This window comes from Pelodiscus sinensis, chromosome 8, assembly GCF_049634645.1.
Source record: "Pelodiscus sinensis isolate JC-2024 chromosome 8, ASM4963464v1, whole genome shotgun sequence".
Classification (NCBI taxonomy): domain Eukaryota; kingdom Metazoa; phylum Chordata; order Testudines; family Trionychidae; genus Pelodiscus; species Pelodiscus sinensis.
In genome coordinates, this window is record NC_134718.1 from 10,734,209 (window position 1) to 10,750,436 (window position 16,228).

General features: G+C 42.1%; 1 protein-coding gene across 2 annotated transcripts in view; it reads right to left on the minus strand.

The window, feature by feature from the left end:
- POLR3A (RNA polymerase III subunit A) overlaps nt 1-16,228 on the minus strand; it is a 55,954-nt gene that overhangs the window by 11,116 nt on the left and 28,610 nt on the right. The window contains exons 22-25 of one of the 2 annotated variants that reach the window (XM_075934728.1): nt 8,520-8,555; nt 3,338-3,424; nt 3,166-3,248; nt 121-291 (exon numbers count right to left, since the gene is read on the minus strand). In XM_075934728.1, coding sequence (XP_075790843.1) covers nt 121-291; nt 3,166-3,248; nt 3,338-3,424; nt 8,520-8,555 — 377 coding nt within the window. The remainder of the gene's footprint in view (nt 1-120; nt 292-3,165; nt 3,249-3,337; nt 3,425-8,519; nt 8,556-16,228) is intronic. The other variant, XM_075934729.1, reaches the window with a different exon arrangement.

Sequence of the window (16,228 nt, forward strand, 5' to 3'; positions counted from 1 at the left end):
ACAGTTACATATCTGACAGCATAAACCTTGCATAGTCTTGTAAGGGAGAGGCTACTCTGGGCTGCAGGTTAATCACTTTTCACTAAAGCAGAGGAATAAAAAAAAAAGTTGTTTCAATACCTGATTGCTTTGGAAGCATTTATAATTTCTTTGATTCTTGGAACACCCAAAGTGATGTTCATTGAGGCAACACCAGCGAAGTGGAACGTTTTCAGAGTCATTTGTGTGCCAGGCTCACCAATACTCTGAGCACACAGAGCTCCTACTGCCGAGCCAGGCTCCATCTGTGCCCTGAGAAGAAAACCAAGGGTGGGGGAAAACCCTTCAGATCAAAAAACACACAATAAAACAAACTGCTCATCTATTTATTTTAGAAATGAGTATCTGTCTGTCTTTCCATCTGTCTGTAAATATATTTGCTCAAGAATGCTCCTAAACAGTAAGAGTTCATTATATGGATGATTGTGAACAAGCTTGGGATGTGAATGGTTAACTGGTAAGCCTCACCCATTAAGGGTGAGGCTTACTGGTTCCAGTTAACTGATGGGGGGTGGGGGTGAAGCAGCCACCTGTCCACTGTGGGCAAGGGGCTATTCCAGCTTCGTGGCAGGGGAACTCCAGCCCAGCTGAAGCATTGGTTAATTTCAAACAACCAGGTTGTATTGCAGCAACAACACCGTTATTAAGGCTGGTCTGCACTCAAAACTTATATCGGTATAGCTGTCTCTGTCAGAGACAGTACTGAAAGACTACCTCAGTTCTGGTAGAAGTCCTGCATGGTGCTGCTTCTGCTAAAACTATAATGTAATTAACAAATAAATGTTTCATAGCAACTAAGCCCAAATTCCAAAATTATAGCATTGTGAATAAATCACAAGGGGAAGATTACTACATCAAAACCTTAATTAAAACCAGAATTTACTTGTGTACCTTGATCACCATCCAAGGCTATACAAACTTATTAACACAAAAAAAGAAGCCATGGAGTAGGTTTGTACATGCTTTGTACATGAGTAATGATTTCTGGTGAACACAACCTAGTAATTCCAGGCAAGAAAATCAGTTTACTTGTTAATTATCTGCAACATAAATCTAATGCTTCTAAAATGGTGGTTTTCAAATGGCAACCCACAGACTATGTCTCACATTTCTAAAGGGTGCAAAACTCCATTCGAAACATTTTAGGGGTCCTCAAATGAAAAAAAAAAAGTTGAAAACCACTGTCCTAGCAGCAAGAAGCTATGATAATAACCAATGCATGTAGTAAAGCAGAGTAGAGGTCCCCTTCTTTCATATACCAATGAACCAAAACGCAAGGTTTGTGACCCTTCTCTCTTCATATCAATCAACTCACAATGAATAACACAAAGAGAAGAGCCTTCAGACTATCAGTGTTTTCTTACGTTATAGAAGCAACTGCCCAGAAATGAGTATCAGATTCAGGATCAGTGCTGTGCAAAATGGAAGATAACTATTGTCTACAATTTATAAACCAAGATTAACCGTCAAGGTGGTAATGGCCTTCCGATCGACCTAACTTGAACACTACTTCAATACTAAGACCATGTCTACACTACCACTTTTGTCAGTATAACTTGTATCGCTCAGAGGTTTGAAAACAAAAACCACTCCTGTGAGTGATAGAAGTGCTGGTATGGACTGTGCTACATTAGGGGAAGAGCTTCTCCTGCTGATAGAGCTATCACTGCTCATGGAGATGGTTTCATTATGCCTCTCTCCTGTCAGCATACAGTGGCTACATGAGCAATCTTACAGCAATGCAGCTGCATTAGTACAGCTGTGGTGCTTTACGCTCTACTGTAGACATGTTCTCAGTCTATGAAGGTTACCACTGCAATAACCTTGTGAGGAAAGAAGTCTATACATGGCTACCACTTTCCTATTTTCCCTTGTGTGTTTCTTGTACTCCCACAAGTAGCATTTGACTAGTATCTCCTGACATTTGCAACCTCCTTTGGCTTGAACCTGCTGTGAAACCACAGTCCTTAGGATATGACAAAATAATGTATAGCTGTGGAAAAAAAACGAGACAATTTAAATCATTTAGATAAAGATGGTCTATGGAATACACAAGCTGTGGCTTAAGCAGATAGCTCTTTACAGAGCCAAGAAGAGAGGATTGATGCTCAAGACTGAAGTAATGGAAATATTAAAGTCTCTTATGTAGAAATATTTAAAGTAACAAAATATTACTTCTATTTCTTCAAGAAGAAAATACAAATAAATGAGAAAGGATGGCATTCTGGTTAAGGCACTGGACTGGCACTTGAGCTAAAGCTCAAATTTTAACTCTGCCACAAACTGCCAATGTGACCTTTGGCAACTCAATTTCCCCAGCTGTCAAACAGTGACACTATTACCAGCTTTCTTTGACACTTTCTTTGTGTTTAAGGGCTTTTGGCCAAGGTCTCTTGCTATGCACTGCACAGCACTTAGCACAAGAGTGGGCAATAATTTCTGCAGAGAGGCCACTCCAAGATTTTGTAAGTGGTCACACTTTTCTACTATATTAATGCAGTGTCTAGGATGGAGTTTGGGTGCAGGAGGGAGCTCAAGGCAGGAGACTGGGTGCAGGGCCTGGAAGGGAGTTGGGGTGACGAGGGGTCTGTGACTTGAGGTACGGGAGGGAGTGCAGAAGAGGGTGCCAGGTGCAGGGTCTGACCAAGAAGCACTTATTGTAGGTGACTCCCTGCCGGTGGCCCAGGGGGTCGCTAATGTGAAGGGGTCAGCGGTTCTCTGCGTGTTGCCTATGCCCACAAACGCTGGCCAATAGGAGCTGTGAGGATGGCGCTGGGGGCAGCAGCAGTGTACAGAGAGCCTCTGCCTCCCCACAAGAGGCACGCAAGCAGACACAAGCACGCAGGCACGCAAGCTTGCCGCTTTGAGCAGCGCGTGAGGCCGTAGCCTGCTTGAACATCCTGCTGGGCAATGAGGGATTAGCAGCCCAGAAGGTGACAGTGGGCTGCATTTGGCCCCTGGGCTGGATTTTAGTCACCCCTCACCTAGTGCAATGTGGCCTTTAGACACTACTGTAACAACAACATATTCAGATTTAAGTCAATCAGTTATAAACTCTTGTTTAATATGTGGTGAATACTGAATTGATGTAAGCTAACTGGAAGAAAACAATACCCAAAATTTTACCTCATGTATTTATCCCTACAGGTCTCTAGAAACTTCTCTAGCTGTGTTGGAGTAATTCGATCCAATTGGTACAAAACACGTGGCTGAAGAGATGAGACAAAAGTTAGAAATCCAATGGATTATGGAACTTTACTGTAAGTAAATTTGTTGTTGGCCCTCTGAAGACAGTTACCTCTGTTGTGCCATTGTCATTAATGCCATATTTATCCCTGGTTTTCTTGATCTTTTCAGAAACACTTTTGATGAACTTTTTAATCTCCTGAAATTTAAAAAAAGTAATATTTATGCAACAATATACACGTCTTGTATTGCAGCACTACTATCGTGAATGTTACGTGGTTACAGATCTGAAAGAATTGTTTCACAGCAGTAAATAAGCAAAGCACACTATGAGAAGGAAGACTCCAAAACCTATGCATACAGAATGTGGGTACTGAAAACCCAGTTGCCCTTTGCTGTACCGCCACGGGTTTTTCAGCTACATCAGGAATTTGTCCCAATACATAGTAAGTATTCTTCCTCAGCACCTGCCTAGAAACTGAAAAACAACTTTGACTTTGCTAACCTGAGAGAGTCCATGTTGGAGGATGCCTGTCCTTCTGACCCACCCTTCATTTAATGTGAATATGCCACTATTACTACTTGGTGAGTTTGTCACTATTTTAAAAGTTAATGGTTCCTGCAGAGTTTAAGGTGTCCACTTGCATACATACAAACAGGAACAGCATAAGCAGTAGCAAAACAACCTTCTCCAAACTCCACTATCATGTCAACATACCTCAGCAGTGACTTGGGAGAACTATTTTCACAACAAAGGACAATTCAGTTTTCACAGTCCTTTTAAATCCTTGGCCTCTCTGCTGAGGCAGCCAATTGTGCTGATGACTAGATAATATGGATAGTTATCCACTACTAGTACCAACAACTCTCTGAGGGTATGTCTACACTACAAAGACAATTCGAACTAACAGCCATTAGTTCAAATTAATTTTCATAGGCACTATACAAACAAACCGCTAGTTCGAACTTAATTCGAACTAGCGGAGCGCTTAATTCGAACGAGGTAAAACTCATTCTACGAGGACTAACGCCTAGTTTGAATTAAGTAGTTCGAATTAAGGGCGGTGTAGCCACTTAATTCGAACTAGTGGGAGGCTAGCCCTTCCTAGCTTGCCCTGGTGGCCACTCTGGGCCAAACCAGGGAAACTCTTCTGCCCCCCTCCCGGCCCGGAGCCCTTAAAGGGGCACGGTCTGGCTACGGTGCTTGTGCCAGGTGCAAGCCTACCAGCACCCAGCCAGCAGACCCTGCACCTGGCACAGCACGAGCCAGCCACCCGCTGCCACCCAGCCCTCTGCCTCTTCCCGGGACCAGGCTGGCGGCTCTCAGGAGCCTGCCCAGAGCCGAAAGAGGCAGGAGCCCGCCTGGTCTAGTGCGGAGATCGTGTACCTGATCGAGGTTTGGGGGGGAGGCCTCCAATGTCCACGACCTCTGCAGTAGGCACAGGAAAGTGGCCATCTAGGGCAGAATAGTTGCCAGCCTGGCCACATGCGAACCCAGGAGCAGGTTTGCATGAAAATCAGGGTGGTCCAGTGAGACCCCCAACCCTGAGCCCTGATCTTAGAACATAAGAACGGCCTTACTGGGTCAGACCAAAGGTCCATCTAGCCCAGTAGCCTGTCTACCGACAGCGGCCAACACCAGGTGCCCCGGAGGGGAGGGACCAAAGACAATGACCAAGCCATTTGTTTCGTGACATCCATCTCCAGCCTTCCACAAACAGAGTCCAGGGACACCATTCCTACCCCCTGGCTAACAGCACTCCATGGACCCAACCTCCATGACTTTATCTAACTTCTCTTTAAACTCTGTTCTAGTTCTAGCCTTCACAGCCTCCTGTGGCAAAGAGTTCCACAGGTTGACTATTTGCTTTGTGAAGAACAACTTCCTTTTATTAGTTTGAAGCCTGCTACCCATTCATTTCATTTGGTGTCCTCTAGTCCTTATATTATGGCAACTAATGAAGAACTTTTCTTTATGCACCCTCTCCACACCACTCATGATTTTATAGACCTCTATCATATCCCCCCTCAGTCTCCTCTTTTCTAAGCTGAAAAGTCCCAGTCTCTTTAGCCTCTCTTCATATGGGACCTGTTCCAAACCCCTAATCATTTTAGTTGCCCTTTTCTGAACACTTTCCAAGGCCAAAACATCTTTTTTGAGGTGAGGAGACCACGTCTGTACACTGTAATGAAGATATGGCGTATCATAGTTTTATACTTCCCCTCCTCCTTCTTCCCCTGGCTTCCCCCTTCCAGCTCCCTCCTCCCAGGTTTCCCCCTCCCTTCTCCCACCCTTTCTCTTCCCCTCTCCCACCTCCTTTTCCTAGTCTCCCCAGAGGTTAAACCCTCCCCTCCCAGTTTTGTTAAATAAAGAGAGTTTCTATTTTTGAACACACGTTTCCTTTACCTTTTACATCAGGAAAGGGTGTTAGGGAGGGGTAAATGGAAGGAGGTGAGAGAGAAATGGGGCTCGAGCCCCCAATGGGGAGGACTGGGGTGGCTCTGCGGGCTCCTCAGGGTGGAAGCTCTCCTGCAGGGCCTCCTGGATCCTGACAGCCTCCGATTTACCCCTCCTCCCCGGATGGCAGCCTGTGGCAAGTGCAGCCGGGCTGATGATCGAGTGCTGTGATGTGATGTGCCGAGTGTGGGCACTCAGGGCACTCCAAGACAGGACTGCTTTGCTGTCCCTCACCAAGGTAGACAAGCAAGTGGGGAATCCTGAGAACTGTCTGTCCGGGGTGGGGGTCGGGTCCCTTTAAGCACAGTCCTCGGCTAGCCTGAGGCAGCAGCTCCATGCTCTAAGTCCTAACCTGATGCCCTGCCAGCACCTGTTCCAGCCAGCCTTAACTTCGGTTTAGGGTCCACTCAATGTGGACATGCTAGTTTGAATTAGCAAAACGCTAATTCGAATTAGTTTTTAGGTCTAGATGCACTAGTTCAAATTAGTTTAGTTCAAATTAACTCATTCGAATTAAGTTAGTTCGAATTAGTGCTGTAGTGTAGACATACCCTGAGGTAACCAAACAATTTTTGGAGCCATCAAATCTCAGTAATTGGGAATTTATTTTCAAAAAGCATCCACTAAATAACTAAAAGGAATAACCATCTTTTTCTAGCCATTTCGTATCCATAGCACCCACCATTAATGAAACACTGTCAACAGAGTACATCTAGTACAGCAGACTCTGCAGGTTGATGCCAAGAAGCATGTAAAATTGCTCAACATTCAAGGCTTTTTCAATTTAATAGTCCACTACTGCAAACCAGATTTTGTAGACAAAGTGGAAGAATAATTTGATAAAAGTATAACACAGGACTTGGGAGCTTCAACTTATCCCCATTTAGAAGATACCTTGTTGTGTTGTGTAATTTCTGCCTATTTTAACCTTATGGCATACTTCTCTCCCTTTAATCATATTCAGTCAGAAGTACACTTGTCACTTTTTCAGATCTTTCTATCAGAACATCTCAACCCTTCCTCATTTGTCAATTACCTGTTAGGGAGTAAGTATTAAATAACCATGTGATAAGTAAGCAGCTCCCTATTACAGATAAGCAAATAGAGAGGGAGGTTAATTATTTCATAAGGTTACATACTTCCAACTCTAAGGCAACAAAAAATATATGATTAAAAGCCATACAATTTTGGGAAGTTTTTGAGCCACCGTTCAAGTGAAACTAACCAAAAGGAGTAGAAATTTACTTTTAAAAAAATACAAGGCAACATTTCACCTAATCAAATGGCTCCCAGAGCTGGGGCATTTTGAAAACAAATATTTGAGACTTGCAATAAAATTACAAGAGTTAGCAAGTGAGTATCTTTGAGACACAGAACTAGGACCCAGACAAGAAAACCCATTTACAGACAATATTTTAGTTTTAACTGTTCCTGACTACCTAACCAGCTTTCCAAACAAACAATTGGAATGCTTCTCTATACAATTTTCTGAGCTGCAAATGACAGGATAGGTGATCAAACCAGAGAACTGGTCTTAATTCAACAAGATGAAATTCAATATGACAAGTGTAAAAATCAAATGCACAACCACATAATACTACTGTAAAGGATCTGGCTGCTACAGGAGATCACAAAGTGAATTAGCCAACATGTGATGAAGTTGTGAAACGTGCTATCATCACTCTGGAGTTTACTAACAGGAACACTGTCTGCAAGACATGGCAGGTAACTATGCTATTCTACTTATCAATGGGGACGTCTCAACTGTACACTATGGACAGTTCTAGTGCTATGCTTTAGGTGCTATACTATGAAGTTCTAGGTGTTATGCTTCAGCTCCACAAACAAAGTGGAGAGAGCCCAAAGGAGAGCAACAAAAATGATAGAAGTCTGGCCTACGCGGAAAGGTTAAAGAACCAGGCTTCTTTAGTCTTGAGAAAAGATGGGAGGGAGGGGAAGAGAAGGGGGATTAAGAGAGAACCTGATAATAGCCTTCAACAATGTTAACGCCCATTATAAGAGAGAACTGTGATCAACTGTCCAATGAAGGCTGGAGAAGTAGTTAGGAGCATAATCAGCAGCAACATTTAAGTTAGATAGCTGGAAATACCTATAACCATGTGCTGGAAAAGGCTTCGGAGGGAGAACAAAGCATTCCCATCACTGGATGTTTTTAAAATGTTGGACAAACCTATCAGGGATGGTCTAGGTAAACTTGGTCTAGCCTCAGTGTAGGAAGCAGGAATTGAGAACCTCTTCAACTCTCTTCCAGCCCTACCTTTCTATGATTCTCATTTAAACGCCAGTTTTATCCATCATAACAAATAAATATTGGTACAAAATCCAAAGCGAAGAACTGGAGACAGATTTATTCTCAAGCGTCTTCCACATGTATGAGAAGCAGGGAAAACTACCATCTAACTTCCAAAGACCTCCCCAATGTCTATGGGAAATTATGCTAAGTTTCCTCCAATTGCCATATACTACTACTTCTGAAACAAGCTGGACTGTCAAGCTGTTAGACTGAGTTAATAACCTTAGTGATTAAGATGACTGATGAGAGGAGAGAAAACAGTGGTAGCTGAAATAAAGCTTCAAATGGCTAGTTCTTGTAATTTGGCTAGCAGAGACCTTCTTATCACATCTGAGTTTTGTTTTCATGTAAGACATAATAAAAAAAACCCTCCGTGGATTACTGGAGGAGAAATCTTAATTATAATTTACCAGGCAGTAACGTACCTAGACCTATTTGTTACTATAAGCTCTTGCACAAACATCTTAAGTTAAATAGCACAAACATTAATGCTCACAAAGTGCACACACATGCTAAAATTACCTCATTATACTTTGCATAACCTGTCTCAGTTAATGCCTTCAAGAATGAATGAAAAAAAAAAGGTAAAAAGAAAAGTGATTATGTCTGCAATTTACTGGTTAGAAATAAATCTTTTGAAAACGGTATTCCAAGGTGATGTACCTACAGCTTCGCATCTTAGTTTGAATTCTGAAAGCAGCATTAAAATATAGTGCAGCTCTAAAAATCAAGAAAATTGACTTTGAACTTTATGATGCTATCAGGTCAGAATTTATTTCTAAAAGCTGCAAAAAATTGTTTGCCATCCCACACAGTAAAGATTTGAATGCACATCTATTTATATTTACAGTAGTCCACTGACTCATCACTGGCATTGGGATAGCAAGTCACATATAGAAAGAGCTTTTTACAGCTCATCACCTTCTGCTCTGGAACATAGGGATCCATCATAAATAGCATAAAGCCACTAGACCTAGTTGCTGAAATTCAGTTTTATCACCAATAACCCAGAGGGCATGCCCTCTGGGTTAACAGATCAGGTTAGTAGTTCTTCTTTGTTGAGGCTCATCTATATTACCCTGCAGTGCAGTCTACTGGGTGTGAATAGCAGAACGCATTGAGGTGCTGTGCCGTCACATTCCACTGTGTGGATGCTGCGGGCTCAGACTGACACCTCCCTCTTCATAATTACGTTAATGTCAACAAAGAACCTTTTAGTTCATGCCTGCAGCCTTGAAATGGGCGAGTGACAGTACAGCATTTTGGTGTGCGCTGCAATACACACCTGCATGGCAGCGTAGACATTAGCATTTATCACCAAAGGCTAAAACTCAAATTAGGAGACCGTATATATCTGCTTGCTTCTCTAAATATTTCAGTTATCTAAACACTTTTGTAAAACTTGAACATTACGTTTTGTGAAATCCTAATGCAAGCAGCCTGTGTTCACACTTCCTTTTAGGAGTGTGGGTAAGCCACAAGGAACAGCCTCCAATATAGCAAAGCAAGTACTTGACGTGATTTGTTGTATTGGGAACCATAAGAAAATGGGTGTATATTCAAGAAGCAGGGAAAATGACAAAACATGGTTACACAAAAGATTGATAAAAGGGAAGATAAATGTGAATATTTTCACATTTACATCAAATTGATATTAGATAATTCCTTAATATTCCTCTGAGGTAGCCAATTCCTAGAACTATTTTGCAGTTGGCAATGAGTTGGAGAGTAGTCAAAGAGATTTAATTAAGGTGGCTCACCAGATCAATGACTGGCCCCTGCTCAAACCACTAGACTTAACTTTATAAAGAAAGAAATTGTAACAAACACAGATTTACCAAAGAACACAAAGGAAGAAATGAATTATCCATACTGAACTGCATTAATAAGAAATATCTTAAAGACAGGTGAGCAAGTAGGTGTTGCTGCTGGTAATGGATAAAACTTTCCTTTTGAAAATCTCTTTCAATGTGTTTATTGTCCCTGATTTATGAGGGAAGTGATATTTCTTTGTACTGTATGGTTACTAAGGGGCTGCGCCCCCCTTGTTCACTATGCTCTTTCTGGGGGTATATGTGTGGCCAGACAGCCTGCCTCCATATTATCCATCTTATTTGCCTCTCTGAAGCACAGGGCAGAGAAGGAGCAATAATATCAGCATAGTCTATGCTGGCTCATCTGATCCTGAGAAGCTGAAACACAGATATGTGGATAGAGAGTAGCTAAGTCAATAAGCTGGCCTCGAGGCTGCGGCTGGCATCTATGTTGATTCGAACACACACAGTCCCAGGAAGAGGAATTTCCCACTGAGAAAACAATGTCCTGTACTTCAAAATTTAATCATCTCAAATCTCTCTTACAAGTGTAAATTAAGTTCACAACTCCCTTGTAAGAACTGGTCTCACAGCAGACAGACCAGCATCAATTGGCAATTAAGATAAGAAAGAGAAAATACGTGACCCCATGATTATAAAAGTTGGGCCCAGCACACACTCACTTTGAGTGTCATTCTACCCTCTACCTGCTGGTCGGGTTAGGTGTTTGACCTCCCGAGGTTCTATGGGGACGCCCACCTCGTATTTTCGTCTTTCCTAGGAATTGAGGGACCGGCCCTGGCCTGACATGCTGGAGTCGAGAGGCACAGAAGGGGGTAAAAATGGTACCTGGATGTGGTCCTCTGTCTTAAGTGTACACATAGAAAGAGTAAGCTGTTACTTGGTACCATTATTTCTATTTTTCTATCTTTATCTTCTTTGTAACCATTTTTAAGACCTATATTTTGCTAAGAGTTAAGAAATAGAGCAATAGCCATTGTAACCATATGATTTATAAGCTTCCTCAATAAACCTGTAACTGTTTAAGCTTTAACCTGACTCCTTCAGTTGCTGTAACAGAACCAAGCACAATTTAAAAGAACTTCAGCCGGTCATAAAGGGACAGATATAGGGAGAGCTTGGGCGTTTGGATTTGTGTCACACCCAGGTGGCAAAATTCAGTTGGGGCGCTTCTCAGTCTCCCCGAGGCTGCCCGCTGCGAAGGAATTATGAAATTCTAGCAGCTGAAATCTGAAGCGTAATAAGCTCTTCCTATAAACTCGGGGCGTCTGTTGGCCTGCTGGCCACCCTCTGCGATGGGACCCCGGTCCTAGCAGTAAAGACACGGACGTTAAACCTTTTCTCGGAAACATACACACACACACTGCCCTGACCGTCGGCTGACAGAATTGGCGTAGTCGGCAGGATTGTGCTACTGGTTCACATACAGCAACATGAAGCCTGTCATGATAGACATGGATTTTAGTGGTATAGAGAAAGGGTTTGCCCAGGAAGGTCGGGGCAACCCAAAATGGAATAGAGAAATGTTAGGAAAGGATTGGGGAAATCCTGAGGAGTTGTGGGTGCAGTTCTGTAAGTATAGAACTGCCTGCAAGCTAAAGAATGGGACAAAGCCTGAGTCTGTGGAAAGGAGCCACTTTTCATTTTTGCAAGGAAAACAGGATCAGGCCCAGACAAGCAGGCAGAAAAGGAAAACAGGATCAGGCCCAGACAAGCAGGCAGGTAACAGATAAGATTGAAAGCCTTGTGGTAGAACTGAGAAAAAGGCTGTAAGTACTGGAAATCTAAGTCCTTAAGCATACTTACAAGAGTAATATCTGAAACAAGGCCAGTTTTTATTTTAGAGATAAGAAAGTGTTTTAAGAAAAGAGAATCAGAGAATTTAAACTCTGCAGAGAATGGAGAGCAAATGCAGTTGTGCAAATGCTAAAATGGTGTAGATAGGAAACTGTGGTTTCTTTACAGTCATTCTGAAGGAAAAATGGGCCCTTTTTCCAAAGGAATGTCTGTAAATAATCCAGGCAAATTTGATTCAAATCTGTACATTTGATTAGAGAGACTGCTAAAAGAACTCTAAAGAGAGGGGGTTCTATTGGAACTGAACTACCCCATTGAATAAAAAGGGAATGTAATTGTTGTACAGCTATGTAGAAATAGTGTAAGAAAGGTTCAGAAAGAATGTATGTGTATCTGTGTGTAGATATATATATATATATATATATATATATAGTGTAAATAATATGAAGTTTTCAAGGTCCAGTAATCTTGTTTGTAGGTTTAAAACAGATTGGTTTGGTAAGACCATTTTAGTCCAAGTTGTTTAATGAAGGTACAGGAAAACTGTAAGCATAAAGAAAGAGTTACACTATATGCAAAGTTTAATGTGGCTAAGTAGTGTTGTAAACAAAGATTGCACATTTTCCTGTAAACTATAGAATGAGTAAAAACTGCAAACAAACTAAAATGCTGTGAAAGCTCCAAGAGCCACAACAGGTTGTGATTTCCTTTGTGATGTAAATGCCCTAGCTGGCAACACAAAGAAGCTTTGCAGGTAATAGCTAAGTTTGATTAGCAAACTAGCTGAGATCAGAAAGTTCAAATTGTAGCCCTCCAGAAAGAAAGAAAAGGAGGTACTGGTATTGCTATTTTAGTCCCAATAGGAGGTTGGGTATACTAGGAAAAGTTTAAATGTAAGCAGTCTTTTAAGAAGGCAGAGAGAAGACTGAGAAATTGGCATTTGTAAAAGATGTTATCCCTTTTTGAACAAGATTCGGGCATAGCCCTTGGTCTGATCAAGTGTTAATTGCTGTCCATACAATTTCAGACCTAGAAGACAAATTGACTAACTTACTTGTGTATATGTAAACCCTCAACTTCAAAGGAGAGGGAAACAGCTGCAACTTTTGTCTTCTGTGGAAAACCTGTAAAGAGGTGTTCTTCAAAATTGGCTGATACCTCTGCTGCAGACATAGAGAGGTAGAAATGCATGTCCCTCAGTACCCAGACAAAGCTAGATTCCCTTAAGGATGGGTACTGAGAGTTAAAGCAACTCTCAGATTTATTTATTTATTTTTCTTCCCTCAGGAATATGCTTAAGAAAAGAACCAGGAGGTATGAGGTTTAGTGAACAAGCTCACCCTCCTTACCAAATTAATAGTAGACAAACCTGTCTCATTGGGAAAAGTCATTTAGCAGGAATAAGGAAAGTAGAGCAGACATTGGAAAGTTACTAGGAATGAGAAACATTTTATTTGAAAGGACAAAGCAAGTGACTTGAGGGAATGTGAAGATAAAAGGTGGACTCCATGGGAGTGTGGAAGGAATTAAGTGATGGTTGTAATATGTGAAGGGAAATCTTGTTTTAAAAATGACACCTTGTTTCTTTGCAGCCTCTTCCTTAAGCACTGTGCAAACGATCTATGCAAAGAAACAATCAAATGTAAACATTTTGTCTATGGACACTTTTGTTAAATCTACAAAGGAAAATTAGGGATTCTACTGAAACTTAATTAGTTAACTGCATAAAGAATGAACTCTATATATTGTAACTATTTTGTGGATTTCAAATTAACTAGTTTTATTTTGTTTTGGATAATGTCCTCTTGCTTAAAATTGCAAACAGACAAGGCACAATTAGTTAGTGCTTGTGTTGGGCACTCAAAGGACATTTAACTTTCTAGAAACCAAATTATTAGTTTAGAAACTCAAGCTTTGAAACTTAACTGTCTCTTTCAAGGCTGAGTTGATAACACTTTTGGCTTGCTTTTAAATTCAACATTATATGTGAATACAGGCTGCCTGGCTATTTCAAAGGAAAGTGGACAGGGAAGGCTGTTGCTGTCTCAGCAGACATATCTGCTGCACCCCTGACCACAAACATAGAAGGAACAGCTCAGTTTGCAGAGCTGGCAGCAATCAATTAGCTTGTGAGGCAAGGGCCAGTACCATAGATTGGAATATTGGAAATGGATATACCAGCATGCAACCCCACATGCCTTAAGCATAAGTCATGTGTCCAAAAGAATAATACTCTAGCTGCACAGTTAAATAACCTAGCAGATGCAGCAATACAAATTTTTGCTGCCCAGGTGGATTGGGAACGCCTGTACATTTGGCTACATGAAACCTTGGGACACACAGAAAGCGATGAGCCAGTGCGGTAGGCACATGCCAGGGGGTGGCCTATCACCCACAAACAAGCCATAGATCTGGTACAAGCTTGCACCCTATGTGCTGAACTCAGGAAACATATAACAGAAGGACAATGGTTTGCCAAACTAAAAGATGGAAAAGCACTATGGGCAACCTGGCAAGTAGATTATATTGGTACACTACCCACCAGTAAGCAAGGGTGGAAGTATGTTTTAACTGGAGTGGAAATTGTTTCAGGAATTGGTTTTACTTACTCAACCCCAGTGGCAACAGGGTTGTTTACAGTCATGGGACTAAACCGCTTAATAGCCCTGTCCCAACACCCCAGTTTGGGAACACAAATCCATTCACTGCACTCCTACAAGGGAAAAGGAGTCTGGAACACCAATAACCATTACTGAGGCTTGGATTGTATCCAAGACCGGCAAACCTTATGTTTTATCACAGGAAACTGAGGCAATGACCCTGAACAGTGCTCCAGTGGGATGGATCCCTCCCAATGCTGGTGTGGATCCGGGAAACCACCATGAACTTTTGTATATATATATATACCGCTTGCTGTTGTAGCACTTGCAACCACTGTTGTTAGGTACAGACTATTGAAATGAGACATGGCACTCCAATTCGCCATGGTCTTCTTCCTCATCCCAACTGCTACTGCTGTACCAGAACACCTTACTTGACTCCTTCACTGGACTGGGAATCGAGTTTGTCCCTCTCAGCCCAAATGACTGGTGAAACAAGAGTGACATCTTCAGATGGGGACCGGTATGGTTCGATGACAGCAACTACCGCAGTCCTCAAAATAACTTTGGGGGGAGGCAAGGGAAGTGGCAATGAACGGAATGGGATAAGACATGCTGTAACTAAGAATGTAAATAACTCATGGCTAAATTGGTTAGCCCAACAGCTAGAACTTTCCTTAAACTTCTTTCCTACACTCTATTATGACCACTGTTTTAATTGTTTTGATTGTTGTACTCCTTTTCTGCATAACCCTATGTATTGTGCAATGCCTAGATAATGTAGCTATCTCTTGTGTGCACATTTGATACACAGCACCAGGAAAGATCCCTAGTCAATTCCTAGATCCTAAACCCTCTAATCAGGCCATTGGGTACTTTTAAATTCCTCCAAGGTGGGCAAGAGGCACTGGCAAGCCACCATCTTGCATTCCTGGGATGTGGTGTGTCGTATCAGGGGGTGGAATGTGGCCAGACAGCCTGCCTCCATATTATCCATCTTATTTGCCTCTCTGAAGCACAGGGCAGAGAAGGAGCAATAATATCAGCATAGTCTATGCTGGCTCATCTGATCCTGAGAAGCTGAAACACAGATATGTGGATAGAGAGTAGCTAAGTCAATAAGCTGGCCTCGAGGCTGCGGCTGGCATCTATGTTGATTCGAACACACACAGTCCCAGGAAGAGGAATTTCCCACTGAGAAAACAATGTCCTGTACTTCAAAATTTAATCATCTCAAATCTCTCTTACAAGTGTAAATTAAGTTCACAACTCCCTTGTAAGAACTGGTCTCACAGCAGACAGACCAGCATCAATTGGCAATTAAGATAAGAAAGAGAAAATACGTGACCCCATGATTATAAAAGTTGGGCCCAGCACACACTCACTTTGAGTGTCATTCTACCCTCTACCTGCTGGTCGGGTTAGGTGTTTGACCTCCCGAGGTTCTATGGGGACGCCCACCTCGTATTTTCGTCTTTCCTAGGAATTGAGGGACCGGCCCTGGCCTGACATGCTGGAGTCGAGAGGCACAGAAGGGGGTAAAAATGGTACCTGGATGTGGTCCTCTGTCTTAAGTGTACACATAGAAAGAGTAAGCTGTTACTTGGTACCATTATTTCTATTTTTCTATCTTTATCTTCTTTGTAACCATTTTTAAGACCTATATTTTGCTAAGAGTTAAGAAATAGAGCAATAGCCATTGTAACCATATGATTTATAAGCTTCCTCAATAAACCTGTAACTGTTTAAGCTTTAACCTGACTCCTTCAGTTGCTGTAACAGAACCAAGCACAATTTAAAAGAACTTCAGCCGGTCATAAAGGGACAGATATAGGGAGAGCTTGGGCGTTTGGATTTGTGTCACACCCAGGTGGCAAAATTCAGTTGGGGCGCTTCTCAGTCTCCCCGAGGCTGCCCGCTGCGAAGGAATTATGAAATTCTAGCAGCTGAAATCTGAAGCGTAATAAGCTCTTCCTATAAACTCGGGGCGTCTGTTGGC